This window comes from Marmota monax, unplaced genomic scaffold, assembly GCF_021218885.2.
Source record: "Marmota monax isolate L192 unplaced genomic scaffold, Marmota_monax_Labrador192_F-V1.1 WCK01_AAM20220418_F8-fsc00198, whole genome shotgun sequence".
In the NCBI taxonomy this organism is placed as follows: domain Eukaryota; kingdom Metazoa; phylum Chordata; class Mammalia; order Rodentia; family Sciuridae; genus Marmota; species Marmota monax.
Window position 1 is genome coordinate 1,048,736 of NW_026693558.1, and position 21,442 is coordinate 1,070,177.

General features: G+C 36.6%; 1 protein-coding gene across 4 annotated transcripts in view; it reads right to left on the reverse strand.

Annotated features, from left to right (window-relative positions):
* The window catches only part of Ncoa7 (nuclear receptor coactivator 7), a 137,821-nt gene that overhangs the window by 70,427 nt on the left and 45,952 nt on the right, over positions 1-21,442 (reverse strand). For all 4 annotated transcript variants that reach the window (XM_058583720.1, XM_046458660.2, XM_046458659.2 and 1 more), the window contains exon 3: positions 3,791-4,011. In XM_058583720.1, coding sequence (XP_058439703.1) covers positions 3,791-4,011 — 221 coding nt within the window. The remainder of the gene's footprint in view (positions 1-3,790; positions 4,012-21,442) is intronic.

The following is a 21,442-nucleotide window of genomic DNA, read 5'->3' on the forward strand; positions in this document are numbered from 1 at the left end:
AAATCTATAGAAGAGAAAACAGAAGATTCCATTTGTTTTTTTACTGTCTCTGTTTTTCTTGTCAAGGTTCTTTTGAATTCAGGAAGAAAAGCAGATTTGAGATGATTAATACAGACAATACAGATTAGTTATCGCAGATTTGAGATGATTAATACAGACAATACAGATTAGTTATCAACAAGTTAAATTCATTATGCATCCTGCAAACTTCTCCTTAAACAAATATTTGACCGTGTTAATCACAAAACTGTCCTTTGTGTTTGATATAATGTCTTCCCAAGTACAATTCTCCTAAAATTCCTACTATACTCTCCAGGATTCTTGGCATTATCCTTTTTATATTAATATATTACATAATCATAATATATTTTATTCCAATAGAGCTTGCTTCCCTCATTTATAAAATTCCTCCATCTCTTTGGAATCTTACATCTTCATAACTATGTTTCAGATGAAGAACTTACCTACAGTGAAATATCATATGCATTTGTAACATTCTATCCCTATTCCATGTTCTTAGAAGCACAGAAGTATACTATTCTAAGATTCAGGAATAAGCATTTGTTTAATATAAAAGTTTCTTGGCATATAATTTTCATGCTACTTCCATATGTTTTGTTGTTGTAACAGTTGAGTTTATCTTTTGATACATTTAGGAATATTCTAATATACTTGTATCACATTCAACTTAATAGCTACTTTTGAAAAATTTATTATGATAAGTTGTTATTGAACAATTCTTATTCTTTAAGAATTGTTGAATAAATGAAAAAAGGAGTCCTATACATGAACAAATACAAATGAAAGCATGGAAGTGCTGAGTTCACTTGTTCCAGAAGCTTTTTTTTTTTTTTTTTTTTGATGCCTACTGTGTGTCAAGCACCATGAAAGAAAGGTTCTGGATCTAGATCGATCTGATGTCATCTGCCTCAGTGTAATTACTTCACTTCCTTTTCCCTAGTCCGCTCTCAAAACTGAAACAAAACATTTATAGCATCAGCATCATGTTGTTATAATGAGGCGATTCCAGTGACTCTATCTTTCCACACCATTCTTTATCAGTATCTTAACTTCTTTGTTCTAGTGTCAAGAGAGAGCAATGAGTTATGGCCTAAGGCTTAAGTGAGGCACAGATAAATCTAATTCAACAAGTTAAAACATAACTTTTGTCAAGACAGACTTCTTTAGATCAGGCAGGTAATATCATAGAGGTAGACTGGATACCTACAAAAAGTAATCACCCTCTTATATCTCACTCACAGAACTTTCTCTAATGTTCTTTTTGCAAAGCCCTTGCTTTTACTCTATTATATTATTCAGTTCTCTGTATTTTATGATTATTAACATTTAAAATAATTATAAAATATTTAATATGCAAAAAGAAAACAAACTCCCTTGGAACTTCTGTACTCAGAGAAAACTACTATCAATGTTTTGTTATGTATCCTACTCTTTTTAAATATACACATTATCATTTGTTGTCCATGAACTTCTTGTTTTGACTCTCTGTGTGTTCCGTGGAGCACTTTATTTACAGATATGAATTCACCTAACACCTGCAATTTATAGGTCTTTCAACTGCAATCTAGACCCCTCTAGACAAATCCACTTGGTACCTCAAAAACAGCTTCAAACACAAATTCATCATCCTCCTTCCTCCTCCTTGAGTTTCCTAATTTGTTAGTTCTTGACTCTCGCTCACTTAACTGCACAGCACACACTGCTATTTCCCTAAGAAAAACCTGTCCTCAGTGGGCCCAGTCTCTGCCCCCCTTCCATCTGCCTTCTCAGCTCAGATTCATCAGAGAGAATAGAGTCCTCCAGCTCTCCACTAATGACAAAGTGAAGTCTACATCCTTGGCAGGCAACCGATCTTCCCATTTTCATGTCTCTTCTCCTCCCTAGACTACAGCCACCAAAAGCTGCAGTCAATTGGAACCAGAGTGACCTTTAACTTGAGGTCTGATGCTCCACCTAGTGGTACAGAATGATATCCTGAGATAGGAATCTAAGCCATAAGCCTGGGTCAGATGCTGTGAGGTCAAGCAAACCTGCTAAGACCTGAGTTTGTCATCTGCAGGCAGATATGGAAAGGGCCAAGAAGCCCTGGAATTCAGTGGCCCAGACAGAGGTTTGATCTAAGCACTCTACACTCATGAGGAAAAGTCCCAAACCTCCAAACCAGTTGTTCTTGTCATTCCTGAGAGAAGAGGACATGCTCTAATGGCATCTCCTTATTAATTGCTGCCAAATAAAATCACACCATTTTGGCTGATGACTACATTGTTACCTATATCTTTCAGAATGTTCATAAAACATAAACAAATAAAAACAGGTATTGCTCTTCTATGAACTTATTCTTCTACTCAATGCACATTTAAAGAGCACCTGCAGATACTACAAGGCCCGAGTCACTCTAGCCTGCAAACACAGAATCAGACAAATCCATGGGGAAAAAGTGGAAATCTAAGCTGGACAGGGACAGAGAGGGCTTCCCAGACGCACAGGTGACTGAGCCATGATTCTGTCAGTCAGGTAGAGTTAGTCAGGTAAAGACAAAGGTATTGTTTAAGTCTCAGTGATATTATAACAGTATACCACATTAAAAAACTATTCTAACACAGCAAGAAATCATGGGCAAAACAAGATGTAGAAGGCAATTTTTATTCATTCTTTTCCTCTTGTTGGATATAAGGGATAATATCAATTTAATTTTAAGAGGAAGTTTATTAATTCTATAGGAGTCTCCTTCAATATGTTGACAGTTTATATAGTATATTCACAGGTTGAGATTAAAAGCACCCATTTAGCTGAGTTTTATTTCACATAATCATCTTGGCCCACTGTAATGCTGCAAACCACATGCTCTTAGCTGCAAATTTTTCATCTATCCCTATCAGAACAAAGACAGCAATGCAGCACTTATTACTACCTTGATGGCAGTACATTTTATCTTTGAGTAGCACAGTAAGAAAGTCACATGAAGCATAGATACTGTTATTCTGGTATTAATGGGGACCAAGTGGATGGCCCTCTGGAACAAGCTCCCTTACTCTTCTATAAGACATGTCTTATATGCTGCATTTGTAATGTGTTCTCAGATGCCTCCTACAGTTTTCTTCCCCTTTGCCTACTAATTTGAGCATGCTGTAACCTGTATGCCATAACAAGTTCTGACTCTGGGTACCCTTTCTTTGCATTCTCTTTGGAAACTATTCCATGCTTACATATGACAAAACAATAGAGGAAGCTGAATGATTTGAGTAAAGATAAATATGCCGTCATTGCTTATGCAGTTTCAAATGTAACAGCTATTCTGAGAAACTATATAACACTGTGGACTTTTTCTAAGCTTCCCTTTAACTAAAATGCCCAGGCATTTTTTTTCAATTGACAAATATTAAGTCATATGTCCTCCCTATTCTCTTGTTTAACTGATGTCAAAAATTGCAGGTGCTTCTTTCATGGATATGCCTATACACATTAAGAAAAATAATAAACATTTCTCCTACAGGGAGAATAACCACTCATTAGATAAATGTTTCTTAGCATATGATATGTATTAGGCACTATGCTAGATGCTAGGAATGCAAAGTTGAATGAAACATAACATTATTTCATTACTATTCATTTATATAAGATGTTACATATATAAAGAAGAGCCTGAGGCATGTGGTAGCTGCTCATAAATGGATATTATTGTTATGATGATTCACTTATAAATTAGTCTTCTAAAAACAATTATAGATTTTTAAAATGAAAATACTGCAGTAGAGCTACCAATACTTACCAATACTATAATATCTCTTCAGTTCTGTACGTCTGATTTCTTTTAACTGGTTATTTTTTCTTTTTTTCTTCTCATCAGTAACATACTCTTCTTCTACAGCAATGTTGCACTTGTCTGGTTCCAAAATGACTGCATTAGCATCTTCTTTCCCTGGATGTGTCCTTGTGGCTACAGCTGAGGCTGTCTCCGCATTTTGTTTGGCTTGCTTTTTCTTTTTCAATCTAAGAATAAGGGGGAAATAAGGGGAAAACAATGGAGACATGATTTGCTAGAAGGAATCCTATTAATTTCATGTTGTCAAGCTTTGAAAACTAATTAACTAATGCAGAAAACACATTCCTTATAATATTCTTTTTTTTAAAGAGAGAGAGAGAATTTTTTAATATTTATTTTTTAGTTTTCGGTGGATACAACATCTTTATTTTTTATATGGTGCTGAGGATCGAACCCAGCGCCCCGTGATGCCAGGTGAGCGTGTTACCACTTGAGCCACATCCCCAGCCTGTAATATTCTTAATTACATTTTCTTGGTTTCAAAATTTTCTCATCATTTATGTCGTCTTATGTGGAGGCCTATAGACCTTCCTCAATTATATCCACAATATATGATAAAAGTGTCAGGGCTGGGGTTGTAGCTCAGTAGCAGAGCGTATACCTAGCATGTGTGAGGCACTGGGTTTGATTCTCAGCAACACATGTAAATACACAAATAAAATAAAAAGTTCCAACAACCACTAATAAAAATATTTTTAAAAAGAGTATCAGTAATCTCCTAGGCCTTAGGAAAAATGAGATTCTCTATAGGCTACTAAATGTTGAGTAATCTTTTTTTAAACAAGATATATAGTACCCTTACTATAATGCCATATTTGGTGTGTTATATTTTTTAAAAGGCACTTCTGGTGTTCCGTGATACCTTTGGACTATTGGGCAAGCACATAAGTAAAACAAGTCCTTTATAATTGGCTCACGTGTTCACTATTAAGTTTTGGCAAGATGTGAAATGGTTCAGATCTAAATAATTCTTTCCCTTTACACATGTTATTACAGGAGTATTAAAGAAAGAACAGAATTTCCTGAGATAGAAAATGCCATAATGACAATATATAATTATCATTGTGATTACTAATAATAGCTGATAATTACTACTAATAGCTGATACCTTAGTAAACATATTTGATGCTTTCAATTTTTTACCTCTGAGTCCAAGACATATGAGAGAAAGTTTGTCACAATTCACTGAAATCCAATAACTCAAAAATAATTTCCAGTTGGTGCATTACTCTGTAATTATTTCATGTGTCGCTTCTATGCTTCTGGTCCTTTTTGAGAACGTCTATGCTTTAGCAAAGTGTAAACTCTTTGTTCTAGAACAAGGGTCTTAGACTCTCATACCTGGGGCACTCTGCTTACACGCAACTTTTTTTTCTTTTTTTAAATGAGGACATTTCTTCATGTAGATAGAAATTATCTAGGCACAATTTGCTTTCTCTTATTTCAATCCTTTGTCTTTTTATGCATCTGGACAATGGATGAGGAAAGTATGGGTAGAAAACCGACATAACTGAAGGATAATACAGAGGTAATATTTGGTCTTCTGCTGCTTTGCTCTGTGACACTAGACAAATACCTCCAACAGTCAAGAAAGGTCTCTCCTTAAGGCCTGGACCCATTAGAGAGCTCTACACTCAGTCTAGAAACCAAACTCCTCTAGCCTCAGTCTTCTCATATTAAAAACGACAATTGGGCTGGGGCTGGGGCTCAGTGGTAGAGCACTTGCCTCACATGTGTGAGGCACTGGGTTCAATTCTCAGCACCACATATAAATAAATGAATAAAATAAAGGTCCATCAACAACTAAAAAAAATATTTTAAAAGAAACGACAATTATTTCCTTATGTATCAGCAGAGTTTTTTAAAATTACGATTAGCTGAGATAATATATCTCAACATATGATGGAAAACAAATAAGACCCCAAATAGTAAAATATCCCCTAACCCAATTACATATTAACATGAAAACAAAGCATGGTAAGGTACATGACACACACTGCTTTGGGGACAAAGGCCCCCTATTCCAATAAGATATTTCAAGTAGGCTGTTACACAATGAACACTGAGAAGGAGTTCTTATATTTTTCACTGACTAATAAATCAGTACATGGCTCAAGAGATAAGACAGTTGGAAAAAAGTCACAGATAAATACATTTTTTATGTTTGCTTGTTATTAGCTATCTTTTTATATTTGCTTGTTAAATAAAATCACAAACCAAACAAATTAGAGACTCATAAAGAGGGACCGTTTCAGTAAATATGGTTTCATTTTGTATCATCTGATTTTAAACTCTTTTTTCTGGAAAAAGAGTAGGTAGATCTTCATAAAAGTTTGGTCTGATAATGCCTCTAATAAAACAATTTTTATCCTGATCAGGATTACTATATGAGACTCAATTGAAGTGCATTAGCCTAGTTAATATACAGACATAATTTTTTTTATACAGAGAGGTTTGTCTCTGCAGAGAGCTGGTCTCTCTCCAAAATGATGGCTACGGATGGGCTGATATTATTTTCCAATGCATTCGCTGAAAAAAAAAATGCTTGAAATGACCTTTTTGCACCATTCAAAAATGATTTTTCCAGGAGAGAAAATAGATGTTGAAAATTAGTTTTATGCAGCCTGAGATATGCTGCCTTTTAATCTTCTGAGTTTTTCCACTTTAGGTTCATTGAAATGTCCTCATTTCACTGCCTTCATGATAATTAGAGTCACTCAGATCTAGGGCATGTGTTTCGATGAACAGAGCACTGTTTGGGGACATCTCATTAGAGACTAATTTTCACACAGAGAAATAACAAAATGGGATACATTGTTTTATTCATTTTTCTCCCTTTTCCACATGGAACATTATTGTCAACACATAAAGCCAAACAGAGTTGTTTCTTCAGGAAAAAAAAAAAAGACCAGAAAAACAGCAATTCCAAACTTGTTTAACAGAAAAGAGAACATGATTTAATATATGAGAAATTCTATTATCATCTACGTCTATTGTCTAGAGTACTGCGGGAGAATTTATTTTTATGGAGGCTGTCAATATAACTAGAAAATTCTGATCTTACAACTCAACTAGAAATCAGATGGATTTATGGAAACCTGTAAAATCCCTCATTCTCAGCATAGAAATGTATTTTTGACAACTTTTCTAAGGATAAATAACTGCCAACCTAGAAATGTGGTATGGCTGATGATCTCCAAACATTCCTCTTTAGAGTGCTTGTTCTCTAGCCCTTCTCTTTTGTTTCTTCAAGCCAATATCTACTGTGGTAATTAATCCTCACAATAGGGATTTGTATCACTAAATGGGTAAATCACTAATTGGTCATCACTAAGGTAAACTGGAGGAAAAATGGTCTTGCAGAAAAATAAACTCCACTTATTTCATGTAAGCCTTTAAAATGACATCGGATATACACTTATTTATATTGTGAACTAAAAACAATACTTGGCAAATCATCTTACAGATAAATGATTGAAAAAACTATTAATGGACATTTAAGATTTGATTGTGGTAAGCACACGTTAAAAAACTAAAAAAACAGAATCACCCAAACCTTTATTATTTGCACTTGTCTTTCTTTAAAATAAATCACAATTACATAAAACAAGTGTTTTAAACTCAACCCCCTCCCACTATTGTACCCAAGCCCTGTCAGTTCTAGCTCCTAAATCTCTCCTCATCAAATTCATCTTCTCTTCTTGATCTCTGCTCCCACTGATCATGTCAGTCTTTCATTCCCTCCCTGCCTGTCTACTTTTTACAATATTATTTATTACTCATTATTACAAAAGTAACACCTGTTCCCACTAGAAATTTTTCAAAATGTAGGAAAATAAAATGGATAAAACTTAAGTGCAGTGCAGAATCTAAGAAATAATCATGGTTTGAGGGAGATAAATGAAAGCCAGAAGAGAAGGGAAATGTTACCACTCAGACCTTCCCCAAGTGCAGAAGAATGAAGCCATGATTCTGAACTTTCTATATGTGCCTTCCCATAATGGAATATTGAAGATCTTTTTTTCATTATTATTATTCTTGAATCTGCCAGCTTTTTTACATTAAAATAGTGAAGGCACTTAGTATCCTCTAATACAACCAGACCTCATTTTCTCCCAACTAGTGTCCCGGCCCACAGTTAGCAAACCGACTTAGAGGTAAAGGAGGTGATAATGCTGAAGAAATCATTGTAGCTGAATGAAAACTGTTTTTCTTCTGAAACTTTTTCCTTTACTAAAGGAAATGAGTTTGGGACCCTGGCAGCAATCAAAGGTCAGGCATTGAGCAAGATCCTCTCTGCAGCTTTGCGATGGTCCCTTCCCTAGGGTGCGGTGCTCATTGTTAGAAAGCAATACAGAAGGCACCAGGTGATGAGGCTCTTGTGAGTGCTTACAGTGAAAGCTTTATGAGGACAGGAATTTGCTCTTAATGCTGTGCTCCCAGGGCCTACACAAGGCACACAGTCACTTAATTAATGCTTCTTGAATGAATAAATGGAGTCCATGTTCTGATTTGGTTGAGATCTGCTCTCCTATAAACATGCCTTTTCACAGCTTTCTCTGATTACCAGCATGTTCTCAAAAATAAACTCCCATCTCCTTATTCAGATTCTTGATTAAAAAGAAAATATACTAGCCACATATAATTTAAAATGTATTGAAATATAGAATCCTTTAATATTAAATTAGTGGTATGTCCCTTTCCTTAATTTTATAATTTAAAGACCATGTGTTTCTGAAAACCATGCCATAGTACTGCATGGTCCATGGATAACCATTAGCCAGTCATCTATGGCTGTTAAATTAAAGTAAAATAAAAATCTAAAATTCAGTTGTAAGAAACACATTTCAAGAGCTCAGTGGATTTGTGCTAGTACTATTCTACTGGACAACATACACAAAGAACACTCCTGTCGCCACTGGGCAACCCTGATTTAGAGCGATGATAGCCCTTTTAGCAAGAGACGGAGGAAAAGGTGCAGATGAAAACAATTTAACAATTAATACATGTATATGATATGTTTTTAAGGCTACACACACACAAAAAAAACTGGTAATGTGAGTTTCCAGAAAAAAGAAGTTATTAGCTGGGACCAGGGATGGGGGGAACAGATTAAGAAGATTATTGTTTACTGTGTTCTCTTTTGTACTTTAAAAATTTTATGTTACTTGAATACTAACAGGTATTCAAAAATAATAATATCGATAATGATAATAATAATTTTGGTAATGGGGATTGAACTCAAGGGTGCTTAACCACTGAGCCATATCCACAGCCCTTTTTACATTTTATTAAATTTTGAGACAGGGTCTCACTGAGTTGCTTAGGGTCTCGTTGTTGCTAAGGCTGGCTTTGTACTCACAATTCTCCTGCCTCAACTTCCTGAGCTGCTGGGATTACTGAAATGTGCCACCGCATCAGCTAAAGAATTTTCTTTTTTTAATGTAAAACTAATTTAACACTTTTGTAAAAAAACTGAGTTAATATTTTCAAAAAGATAATTATAAAAAGCTTGAAAGCTTTCTTCTAACAACAACTATAGCTGACTAAGGAAACAGGAACCCTGGCATGCAGTTATAAATGTTCTCCCTCTCACAGAAATCCTTTGAGGTAGGCAGTTTTATCTTTGTGCCACTGATAAGAAAAGGAAGGCTGAGAGAAACTAGGGCTATTTCCCAATGTCACAGGGCAGAAGAAGTCAGAACCAGTTGCCAAGGAGACCCCCGGGGACTACCTCTTTTAGAACTGTTTATGGCATACATGTCTATTTTGACTTTAAAATAAAATCCACTGGACCTTGAAAATTCTATGAACCATGTGGGGCAGAATGGCCTAACAATCTTGTGGACTTCAACAGAAAGCACACTTCCAGGAAGTCTGAAACCCAGATCTGGGTTCTGGCCTTGGCCCTCTTAGAAATCAGCTCTGTGACCTTCTTTGGAAATATGATTAGCTCTCTGGGGCTTCTAAGTAAACAAAAGCAAGAGGATGAAATGATTTTCAAGGTCCGGCCTGGCTCTAGAAGTTTATATTTGGCTGAGAAGATTAGGAAACATGTAAAAGTTGTTTTGACGTTTTAAAAAATATTTTTAAAAATCCAAGCTAAACCTTTCCAGGAGTCATACACATCCCTGTTCTCCTCTGTGTCTCATATCTGATTGCATTTTCCTTCCACCAGAGAGCCCCTGACCTGGGAAAGTACAGAGGTCAAGATGAAACACCATCCACACATAAGGACTATCAAAAAACAAAAACAATGCTAACCACCTAAAAAGCCAACCCAACAAAAAAACCCACTGCCCTGCAATTTGGGTCTGATAGCTATAGAAAGTAGAACATGTAAAAATTGATCAACCATGAGGACCTTATAGACCTCTTTAACACATAATGTCTTCGTATAAAATTGCTACTATAGGGAAATAGAGTACTAACATAAAAGATGCAGATATGCCATCATTACACAAAAAGAGTTGCAGAATGCTATTATAATATCACTTTATTTGGGGGAAGGTAAAAAATTAAAAATATAGCAAAATGTCCTCAAACCAATAACTATATAGTTGTAGAGGTATATATATTTTTATAGGTTGGGTAGGTGCACAGGAAAATTTTTGGTCAATGGGTAAAGGAAGAGAACCTTTACATTTATATAATTTGGTGTTACTGAATGTTTTGATACAGCAAGCATATTTTACTTTTGTAATTATAAGGCCAACAAAGAAAAAAAATAAATGTCAGCAGCTATGGCAATGTTTTGTTAAAATCTCAGTTGGTGATTTATTCTTTCCCCTGAGTCCAGCTATTGCACTCAATTTCTGGATGGCAGCACCACCCTGTTCCCTGTTTTTAATCAGACAGAGCTGATTGAACTCCCTCTGTGCCCTTCCTCTGGTGCTTGCTCTTGGCTATTCTGGCTGCAACCCTGTCACTATACTGTTCTGACCTTCAGGATCTAGGTTGTTTTTTCCTGGTTGTCCAACCCGGAATTTACTACTTTCAGAGATTGGGGAAACAGTGCTACAATGGAATGAATTCAGCATCCGGGTAGACATGTTTGTGTTTTTTTTTCTTTTTTAAAATATTTTTTAGTTGTGGTTGGACAAAATACCTTTATTTTATTTATTTATTTTTATGTGGTGCTGAGGATTGAACCCAGGACCTCACACATGCTAGGTGAGCGATCTACCGCTGAGTCACAACCCCAGCCCCACATTGTGTTTTAATCTTCTCTTATTCCTTGGGTGCACATCCTGGGCAAGTTACCAAATTTAAGCCTCAGGTTCCCTCATCTTGAAATAAAAATAATAGCCTCAAAATTTTTTTTTGATGATTAAAACAAACTGTACACAAAGGGTTTACTTTACAACTTCTGTTAGGGTCACAATAAGAGCTCCACAAGTTGCTTATTTGTTGTGAGTGGCATTATTCTTACTTGGGGACTTCTGTGGATCCAAGTAAAAGAGAGAACACATGAAAATTTCATATATATATATATATATATATATATATATATATATACACACACACACACACACATATATATGTATATACACACACACACGTACATATATCAACAAAGAAGCTATTTGACAAATCCCAAATGTTCATATATGTTCACATTCTTTTCCTCACTATACATAAATACTTTACTTCACTCCACTATGAACTTAGTCACCAGTACAAAGTTATTTATTAATTCCAGAAAAATTTTATTCCTTATATTTCATTTCACCATGTGACTTCAAAAATGGAGGACTAGTTTTCAATTTCAACTGCAAATCTTTAATTGTGATATATGCTAAAGAAAATCAAACTTAAAGGTAGAGGGAGAAAAATAGTTTAAAAAAAAGAAAAAAAAGAAGAAAAAGAAGAGAAAAACCTCACTTGACAGAAATTCTCATGGACTTATCATCAAAGAAAATTTTAAAATTTAGGAATCACTGGAAAAATCCATAGATTTGCTGGGCGTGGTAGCAGCTCTGGAAGCTGAGGCAGGAGGATCAGGAATTCAAAGCTAGCCTCAGCAACATAGTGAGGCCCTAAGCAACTTAGTGAAACCTTGTCTCTAAATAAAACATACAAAAAGGGCTGGGGATGTGACTCAGTGGTTAAGTATCCTGGGTTCGATCCCTAGCACACACACACACACACACACACACAAATCCACAGATGTACCTGATCCTAGTATAAAGTACACATCCACTTTGAGATGTGTCCCTTTATTTTTCGTTATGTCTAATTATGATAAGATGTCCACCTTCTCCCTGTGAAATTCACCATTGAAATGAAAATAATTCTGGTTTCAAAGAACCACTACAGTTAGAAAAGAGATCCTTTTGCTTTGAGTTCAATAACTATTGATATATTCTTATGTAGTGCACATACACCTAAATGTATGCTTGGCCTCAAGGAACAAACCACATTCTAACAAAAAGCAATGAATGCAATGCCAATCAAAGGCAAGCCACAAAAACCCAATTTCTCTTTTCTAGGACTTCCTTATGCTACTAGAACAGCGGGGCTCAGCAGATCTTAGGGGTCTTCAGTAACCTAAGCAAGAAACAGTGGCAAATTCTCATTCCAAGGAGTGTTGGGGTGGGTTATGGAACATTCAGAAACCTGACAAGTACTCCCCAGTACCAGGATTACAATGACAATGCTACAGAATGGTGCACACTGTTCAGAATGTTTGCCTTGTATTTACAAAACAAGACATGCTTTTGTTGCATATATAGGTTACCCCATGTGAGCGCAGTTCTCTCTTCTAAGTCAGCCTGGGTCAGGGGCCTGAAAACATTCTAAGGAAATCACTAGTATAGACAATATTTATACAGACAATGGTAACTCCTTTACCTAAGACAGAGTTATATCCTGAAAAACTTACCAAAAGTCAAAAATATTTAAGTCAAACTAGATTTAATTCTGCAATAAAACCATCTTGAAGTTGAAAAATCATTAAGTTGAATCACTACTTAGCTAAAAAATGAGGATGGGAACCAGATCAGGGAATTTAGTCAAGGTAGTAAAATAATTGTGTTATAGTAAGAGTAATGAGCAAAGTCCTATAAATATAATACTTAAACATTAGGAATTTTGCTGCTTATCAACCAAGAATAAGGTGACAAACGCAGTAATGCAGAAGTTAAATAAAAATCTGCAAGTAGAAATGCCAAGAGAAGTAGCTGATTTCTTTTTTGCTTTATAATGGCATTATGCATGTGGCATATTTAACTTAATATTGTTAAACTAACTGGCTGTATTAATTCCCTATGGCTGATGTAACTGATGACTTAAAACAACACATTTTTACTCTTTTAATGTCTTGGAGGTCAGAAGTCTGAAATCATCTACACCTGGCTGAAGTCAAGGCAGGGCCTATTTCCTCTGGAGTATTTTCCCTTGCCTTTCTTCTAGAACTGCATTCCCTGTAGCTCTCTCTTAAATCTTCAAAGTCAGCAGCACAGCCTCTGTCCTCAATGACACCCTCATTTCCCAGTAATCAAATCTCCCTCTGCCTCCCTCTTACTTGGACACTTATGATTGGGTAAAGACCCACCCAGGTGGTCCAAGATAATCTCCCTGTCTCAGGATCCATAACTTAGTTACATCTAAAAGTTCTTTTTTTTTTTTTTTTTTTGCTAAAAACAGGAACATTCTCAGGTCCTGAGGATTAGGACTGAAGCATCTTCAGTGGTTATTACTCAGGCTATCATACTGGATAACTGAACATTTGAGTTATAAACAACTGTAAAATGAGTATCCTATCCCTGTCCCAGTTTCCATATCCAAATCATTACCACGTCTGTGCAACACGTTGTGTACACTCCTTTAAGGAGTTCTCTGCTTGCTTTCATTTTATGTTGAGTGTCTCCAAATAGCCTTTTGAAGGTGGGGATGGTAGCAGAAAAATTTACCAGTGTTTTAAAGGGTTCTATCTCATTTCCACATCTAATCACTTTAATCTGCACTGAAATCAGTTATTCACTGTTATGATTACTAACAGAGCCAAAAACAATTCCAATTTTTTTCTTCTATTAGAGTTCCTTAATATGTACAGAAATAAAAGTTGGGCATGGTAGCACAGGCCTGTGATCCCAGTGACTTGGGAGTCTGGGCAGGAGGAACAAGAGTTCAACACCAGACTTAGCAACTTAGAGAGATCCTGTCTCTAAATAAAATATTAAAAAGGTTGGGGATTTGGCACCCCTGGATTCAATCCCTGGTATCCCCCCCCCCCCAAAAAAATCTATTTTTGTGGGGGAGGGTATCATTTTATAGAAATGTTTTTTTACTTAGAATCTCTTGCTCTGACCATTTAACAAGTTTTATACAAAGCAGTGGGATGTATTTCAATAACACACATTATACTAAAACGGCAATTTTTTTCTTCCTTCCTTGTTTCCTTTCTTTCTAAAAAAACCAAAGTCTGCTTTTATTATTGCCCCTATAACCCAGCCACCATTTGGAAGGAATGATAGTGTTGATATAATATCATCTTCAAACCAAGAGAAAATACAGATGGATCTGAAATGGCTTTCAGTGACTTAATGCCTTGATAAGGAAATAAGGAGGAAACTTATTTAAGGAAATAAGGAAACTGCTCATGGATCAATGCTTCATTTCATGTTCCTGACAAAGTCTTCTCCTTTCTTGATGGAAGTTTTCAGCTCAGGAATGGCCTCTGTGATCATTTTCAGCATCCAAAGAAGAGACTTTGCTGATGCCCCAGGTTTTTCTCCAGGCCCTTTTCCACCTGCAGCAAAGTTTTTGTTGTTGTTGTTCTAATTTGTTATATATGACAGCAGAATGCATTACAATTCATCTTGCACATATAGAGCACAATTTTTCATATCTCTGGTTGTGTACAAAGTATATTCACACCAATTTGTGTCTTCACATATGTACTTAAGGTAATGATGTCCATCTCATTCCACCATCTTTTTTACCCTCTTGCCCCCTCTCTTCCCCTCCCACCCCTCTGCCCTATCTAGAGTTCCTTGAACCTTCCCACGCTCCCCCTCCCAACCCCACTATGAATCAGTCTCCTTATATCTGAGAAAACATTCAGTATTTGGTTTTGGGGATTGGCTAAGTTCACTTAGCATATATTCTCCAACTCTATCCATTTACCTGCAAATGCTATGATTTTATTCCCTTTTTTTCTGAGTAATATTCCATTGTGTATATATACCACATTTTCTTTATCCATTCATCTACTAAAGGGCATCCAGGTTGGTTCTACAGTTTAGCTATTGTGAATTGTGCTGAAATAAACATTGATGTGGTGTGTCCCTGTAGTATGCTGTTTTTAAGTCCTTTGGGCATAGACCAAAGAGTGGGATAGCTGGGTCAAAAGGTGGTTTCATTCCCAGTTTTCCAAGGAATCTCCATACTGCTTTCCATATTGGCTGCACCATTTTGCAGTCCCACTAGCAATGTATGAGTATGCCTTTTCCCCCACATCCTTGCCAACACTTATTGTTGTTTGTCTTCATAATAGCTGCCATTATGACTGGAGTGAGATGAAATCTTAGAGTAGTTTTGATTTGCATTGCTAGAGATGTTGAACATTTTTTCATATATTTGTTGATTGATTGTGTATTACCTTCTGAGAAGTGTCTGTTCAGTTTCTTGGCCCATTTATTGATTGGGTTATTTGGGTTTTTTTTTTTTTTTTTTTTTTTTTTTTTTTTTGGTGCTTAGCTTTTTGAGTTCTTCATATCCCCTAGAGATTAGTGCTCTATCTGATGATAAAATCTGTCCCCCACAACAGTGGTATGGAGAAAGATGTATGGTCCATTTCAACAGCAATGTGTTTCAGTGACATAATTCTTTCAGAGAAAGTTTGTTTTCCTATATTCTCTTTAGTCAATCCATGCAATTAAAGCACAGCTCCCTTGAAAATTCTCATGCAGAAATACAATGATGTCAGGGATTCTGGTCTCTAATTTTAGCCTTCCTTCCTATTAACTGCTTAAACTGTGGAAACATGGAGGAAATAGAGACCAAAAAGATACAATCTGAAAAACAATCACTTTAGTATACAAATTAGTATTCTGCTAAAAGCCTAGTAAGTGAAACATAAAGTTTATGATCAGTAGATATGACCTGCTGACAGAAAACTACTGGGGGTGGCATAAAATTAGAATGTGCTCTAGCTCAACTTCTTGCCTTCCCCCGACTTTTAAATTTTTAATTTATTATTTTTTTTCACAACCTTAGACGTGTATGCTTACCTTTTTATAATAATATGCTTTCAAAGTTATAAACTAGAAATGGCCTCATAACTCATCCTGACTTTTAGATACTTTCAGAAAGAATAATCTAATATCAGGTATAAAAATTTTAAACTCAGTTTGGCAGATATCCTACATTTAGTTGGTTTGTATTCACAATGTCCATTTAATGTCTTGGAGGTGTTTTTTTCCAATTAATACATATATCTCAATTGGAAAAAAATTATATGTATATGTACACACACACACACACACACACACACACACTAGTTGTTACCATGGGGAGTGATACTGATCAGAAGCAGGATTCATGGAGTGAATGACTGGTAAAACCTACTCTGAAAAACTTTCTGGCCAGGCACAGTGGCTCTGGGCATCTAAGATAGAAGGATTGCAATTTCAAAGCCACCCTCAGCAACTTAGCGAGGCCCCAAGCCACTCAGTAGGCTCTCTATTCACTTCACTGATGTTTCTTTTGCTGAGAAGAAGCTTTTTAGTTTGAATCCATCCCATTTGGTAATTCTTGATTTTAATTCTCATGCTATAGGAGTTTTTTGAAGGAACCCGGGTCTAATCCTACATGATGGAGATTTGGGCCTACTTTTTCTTTTATTAGGCACATGGTCTCTGAAAACACCTGGAATCCTAAGTGATAAGTATCTTTGTATTCTAATGGATGACTCAAGGCTGTGAGGGGAAGGTGCCTTGAGACCTTTAGGATGGAGAGTGGTCACCAGAAAGACCAGTGTTGGAATTTTTAGCACCCACCCCGCACACCACTCCCTCTGGAGAAGAGAGGGGATGAAGATTGAATCAAACCATCAATCATCAATGATTTAATTGATGATGCCTACATAATGCAACCTCCCTTAAAACTCTTACAGGCTCGAGTTCCAGAGCTTCTGAGGTGATGAACATATTATGGTGCTGGAAGGGTGGTATACCTGAAAAGGCATGGAAGCTTGGTGCACCTCCCATACCTTGGTGCATGACCCATACCTTAGTCTAAGAATCTCTTCTACTGGGCTGTCCCTGAGTTGTGTCTTTTATAACAAACTGGTTCCGTGTAAGTTATTTTCCTGAGTACTACAAATCCTTCTAGGAAATGTAGAACCTCAGTTAGGGATCATGAGAATTAACCCCCAAATTTGGAGATGAGATGGACAAAAGTACCTGTAGACTGGGGATTGGGGGCTTTTGACTGGCACCTGAAGAGAAAAAGGCAGTCTTGTGGGATTGTGCTCTTAAAATTGAAATGAATTGTTGGACACACAGCTGGTGTCTAAGAATCAGAAAACATTCAACAGTAAATTTTGTCAAAGAACCAATCTGGAACACAGAAGAGAAGATGGAAATTGAGACTGATCCAGAAAAACATTGAGTCAACTCTTTTCTCTGATCAGAGATACATGACTGAATACCTGCAGGCATGTTCCCTTAGCCCAGGAGCACTTTTTAAAGATCCAAATGACTGAATGATGAGCATGAAAGTGGAAATATTCTACATAAAAATCTGGATGTCAGGTTCACCTTGAGGAATTAGAAGATGGAATAGCACTGACCTACAGTCCCAACCTGTAAAACAGGAGGTGGCAGCAGTTTTTCTCCTTCAGAAACGTGTGTGCCACCTTGTCACATCCAGTTTCTTCCTTTCCTTTCGCCAGTGCTACTCATCATCCACTCGTGCCTCCTGGCTCTGGGCCCTATGGTACTGTTTATAGTCTCTGCTCCATGCAGCATGAACTTGTATTCTCGGATCAATTCAGATCACGAGAAGGCTGCAGTCTCAGACATATGGTGCTGACCCGCTGCAGCAGAGCTTTCACTGAGTCATACACTGGCATCGTGCCCTCTCATTTCACGTGGCATTGCTGCAATAAATCACTTCCATAAATTGCTTCTATGGGTGTTGCTCAAGACCACGACATTTTTCTATGTTGCCATGTGAAGTCCTATATAATTTTAGAGTCCAGGGGTAGGAAAGATTTTGTCATTGGAGGGGCTGCTGTGTGTTCCACTCAGGAATAGAGAGAAATATGAAAGGAATCCCTTTGTAACAGGGATCATGAAGTTGTTTGGAGTCAGCCAGACAGCGAATAGCGTGCAATGTAGTATCCTGTTTTTCCATGCCAATGTCTATGTTCTCTGGTCTGGACCTTCAATTTTTAAATAGTATTTTATAAACTTATTTTTAAGGAGAACAAAGAGGAAATAATAATAGGGATGACCTTGGCCCCATTCCATGTGCTGCTCTTAAGGTTAACTGTGGCTTAGGTTTTTTCCCCCTTTTCCTGGTTCTGGCTTCTGTGTGGATGTGAGAAATGAATTAGGAGGAGGACAGAAATGCAAAAGGACATAGAAGATCAGAAGAAATAGAAGAAGACCCAAAAGGAGAAAAGGGGACATGAGATGTACTGACTGGATTTGGGGAGAGTTGCTGGTTACATTTTAAGAAGGAAAGAGTTTGGGGAAGCAGTTGAGAACCATGTAAAAGGTCAGAGACATGGGAAAAGAGGACTTTTAAATGTCTTATTGACTATAATGCATTATTCCTACCCTTGGATGTTATCTGGGAGGGGAATTAAATATTTGAATTATTTTCTCTGTTATACTTACTTCTTTGCATGTGGTGATGCTGGGACTGGAACAAAACAAAGCTAGTTGTGCATCACATGGGTTGTATATGTGCTGTTTTTCTAGGGTATCTTAAAGGTGGGGCATGAACAAATCAATAAATGAATGAGAAAATAAATAACCTTCAGCACTGGAAAGATAAAGCATGCTAATTATGTTATTTATGTCAAATTTCATGAGTTGATAGAACCTTTGCCACTTAGATTAAAAGGAACCGACATCTCAAGTGAAGTTGCCCTACAACCTTACCATGAGAGGAACAAAATCCACCTGATATCAGATCATTAACATAAAGAATGAATACAAGGTGCTTTTGAAGGGGACAGAACAACTACCCTGGGAATGAACGATATTCTACACCTGAACACTTGCTTTATTTCCCCCAAATAAAAAGAATTGGTATTTCCTATCATGAAGTCTGCATTATATATAACGTGTCACATTGTGCACACAAGTGAAACCGACTTCATTACATACCATGAATCAACCACCCTCTTCAGCAGCAGTCTTTACCAGAGAACTTGGATTTTATTTTGCTTTATTTATTTATTTGGGGGGGGGGGTGCCTGGAATTGAACGAAGGCCTTGCATGTACGACACAAGTGCTGTACCACTGACCACACCTGTGGCAGTCTTTTTAATCTACTTTGATAGCTGTTGATAAAAGGCAAGGGAATTTCTGATAGATTTGCTCTTGGAAATTCCTTTTAATTTTAATAACACATTCTAAATCTCAAACATCTATAATATGGGAATAACAGTCATCCTGAATTCACGTGGATTTCTAAATTTTGCATGGATTAAGCCATGAAAACACTCCTTTGGACTTATTTTGGGTGAGACTAAAGATTTCCAAAGAAAACAAAATAATGTAATGATAATATTCCATCAACTGGGAATATGTTTTTAAGTTTTTGTTTGATTGGTTTTGGATGAACCCAGAGGCCCTCGGCCACTGAGCTACATCCCCAGACCTTTTCATTTTATTTTGAGACAGAGTCTGGCTAAATTGCTGAGATTAGCCTCAAACTTGCAAGCCTCTGCTTCAGCTTTCTGAGTTGCTGGAATTATAGGTGTGCAACATCATGCCTGGCTGTCTTAAACTATTACTAAAACTCTTTGCAGGTAATACATCAAATATCCTACAAATAAAAGTCAAATGAAGGAATGTTTCTTTGCTGTTTGTTCAGATTAGACCCCCCCAAAAAAATTTCCAATCATCCTGATCCCTTAAAAAGAAGGGCTCTATATTTAATTCATGTATGCATTACAATTTCATGATGACATGGGCATAAGCCAAAATTCAGCATTTATCAATTATTATATCCCTAGTATAACTACTATACATACAAAAGGTACTTTGTATAAATATATTAAGTCTATATTTAGATATTGTTTTAGGGAGGATTGGGGGGACTAAACACTGAATTAAGTTTTCTAAATCGTTCATAAAACTGTCATAATATTTAAAATTTTAAAATAGTTAAATAATTTTAAATGATAAAATAATTACCTCAACTAGTAAATTATCTCTTCCACCTATTTTCCGAGAAGCATTATCTAAATAATAGGATCTCAGATGGAAAGTACCTTAGAATTCCAGTGTCTAAAAATCCAGCAAGACTTAATGTGTATCAATATACTTTTTAACTTCAGTGCCTAGTACATTGCCTGAGACACTATAGGAAATGGTAGTAGATTTTCACTGACCTCCCTGCAAACTATTTCTCCTTGTTATGGCACTATGGCCCAATTTTCAATAAATATACACTTCACTAATACCAGATCTCGATAGGGTTCCACCGTAGCCCCAGGAATTAAAAACTTGACAGAGTTCTGTCCAATCAAAGCATGGAGCCCCAGCTGCTGTGCTCACTCCAAGAACTGGCACATGATCTAAGCCAGATCAATTAAAACACATCTCAGAACTTGTGTGTCCTACTGGCAAGCATAATTCCATTGTCTGCTATTGCACAAGAAGATTCTGAGTTGGTAGCATTTATCAAATAAAGTCTGAGAAAATAAGCCAAAAGAATGAAAGGAATTAGATACTGACAAGCTGAGTCATGATGCCATTATTTGAGACCCCTAATCTAAGCACTCCAAAAGATAAATCTAATCCCAGACTTTTTTCTGTTTTTGTACCAGGGATTAAACCCAGGGACACTTTTTACCAATGAGCCACATTCTCAAACTTTTTTTTTTTTTTTTTTGTAGTTGTAGATGGACAGCATACCCTTAAGACAGGTTCTCACTAAGTTGCTAAGTTGCTGAGGCTGGATTTGAACTTGCAGTCCTCCTATTTCAGCCTCCAAATTCTGGGATTTCAGGTGTGTGCCACTGGCCTGGCTAACCCCAGACTTTTAACTTAATGTGAACCAGTAATCCTCAAATGTCTTCCTTTCTTCTTAAGCTACTTTTATCTACTGTTTTATTCCCTAGAAAGGGGGAAGAGGGTCCTATTAAGGAAATTTACATAAGAGGTAAGTTGTTCCATATGAATGACCCCCAAATGTGGGTCCAGGAGTTGGGGATGGCTGGTAGCTGGGAAGTTGGTGGTCATTATCAGGTGACAACAAAATAGATGTCTGATGTATCTTAACACTTGATTTTTGGCCTTGGGTTTAGCTTATATAGCTTTTACAATGTTGAGGTATGTTCCTACTATCCTTAGTTTTCCTAGTGTTTTGAACATAAAGGAGTGCTATATTTCGTCAAATGCTTTTTC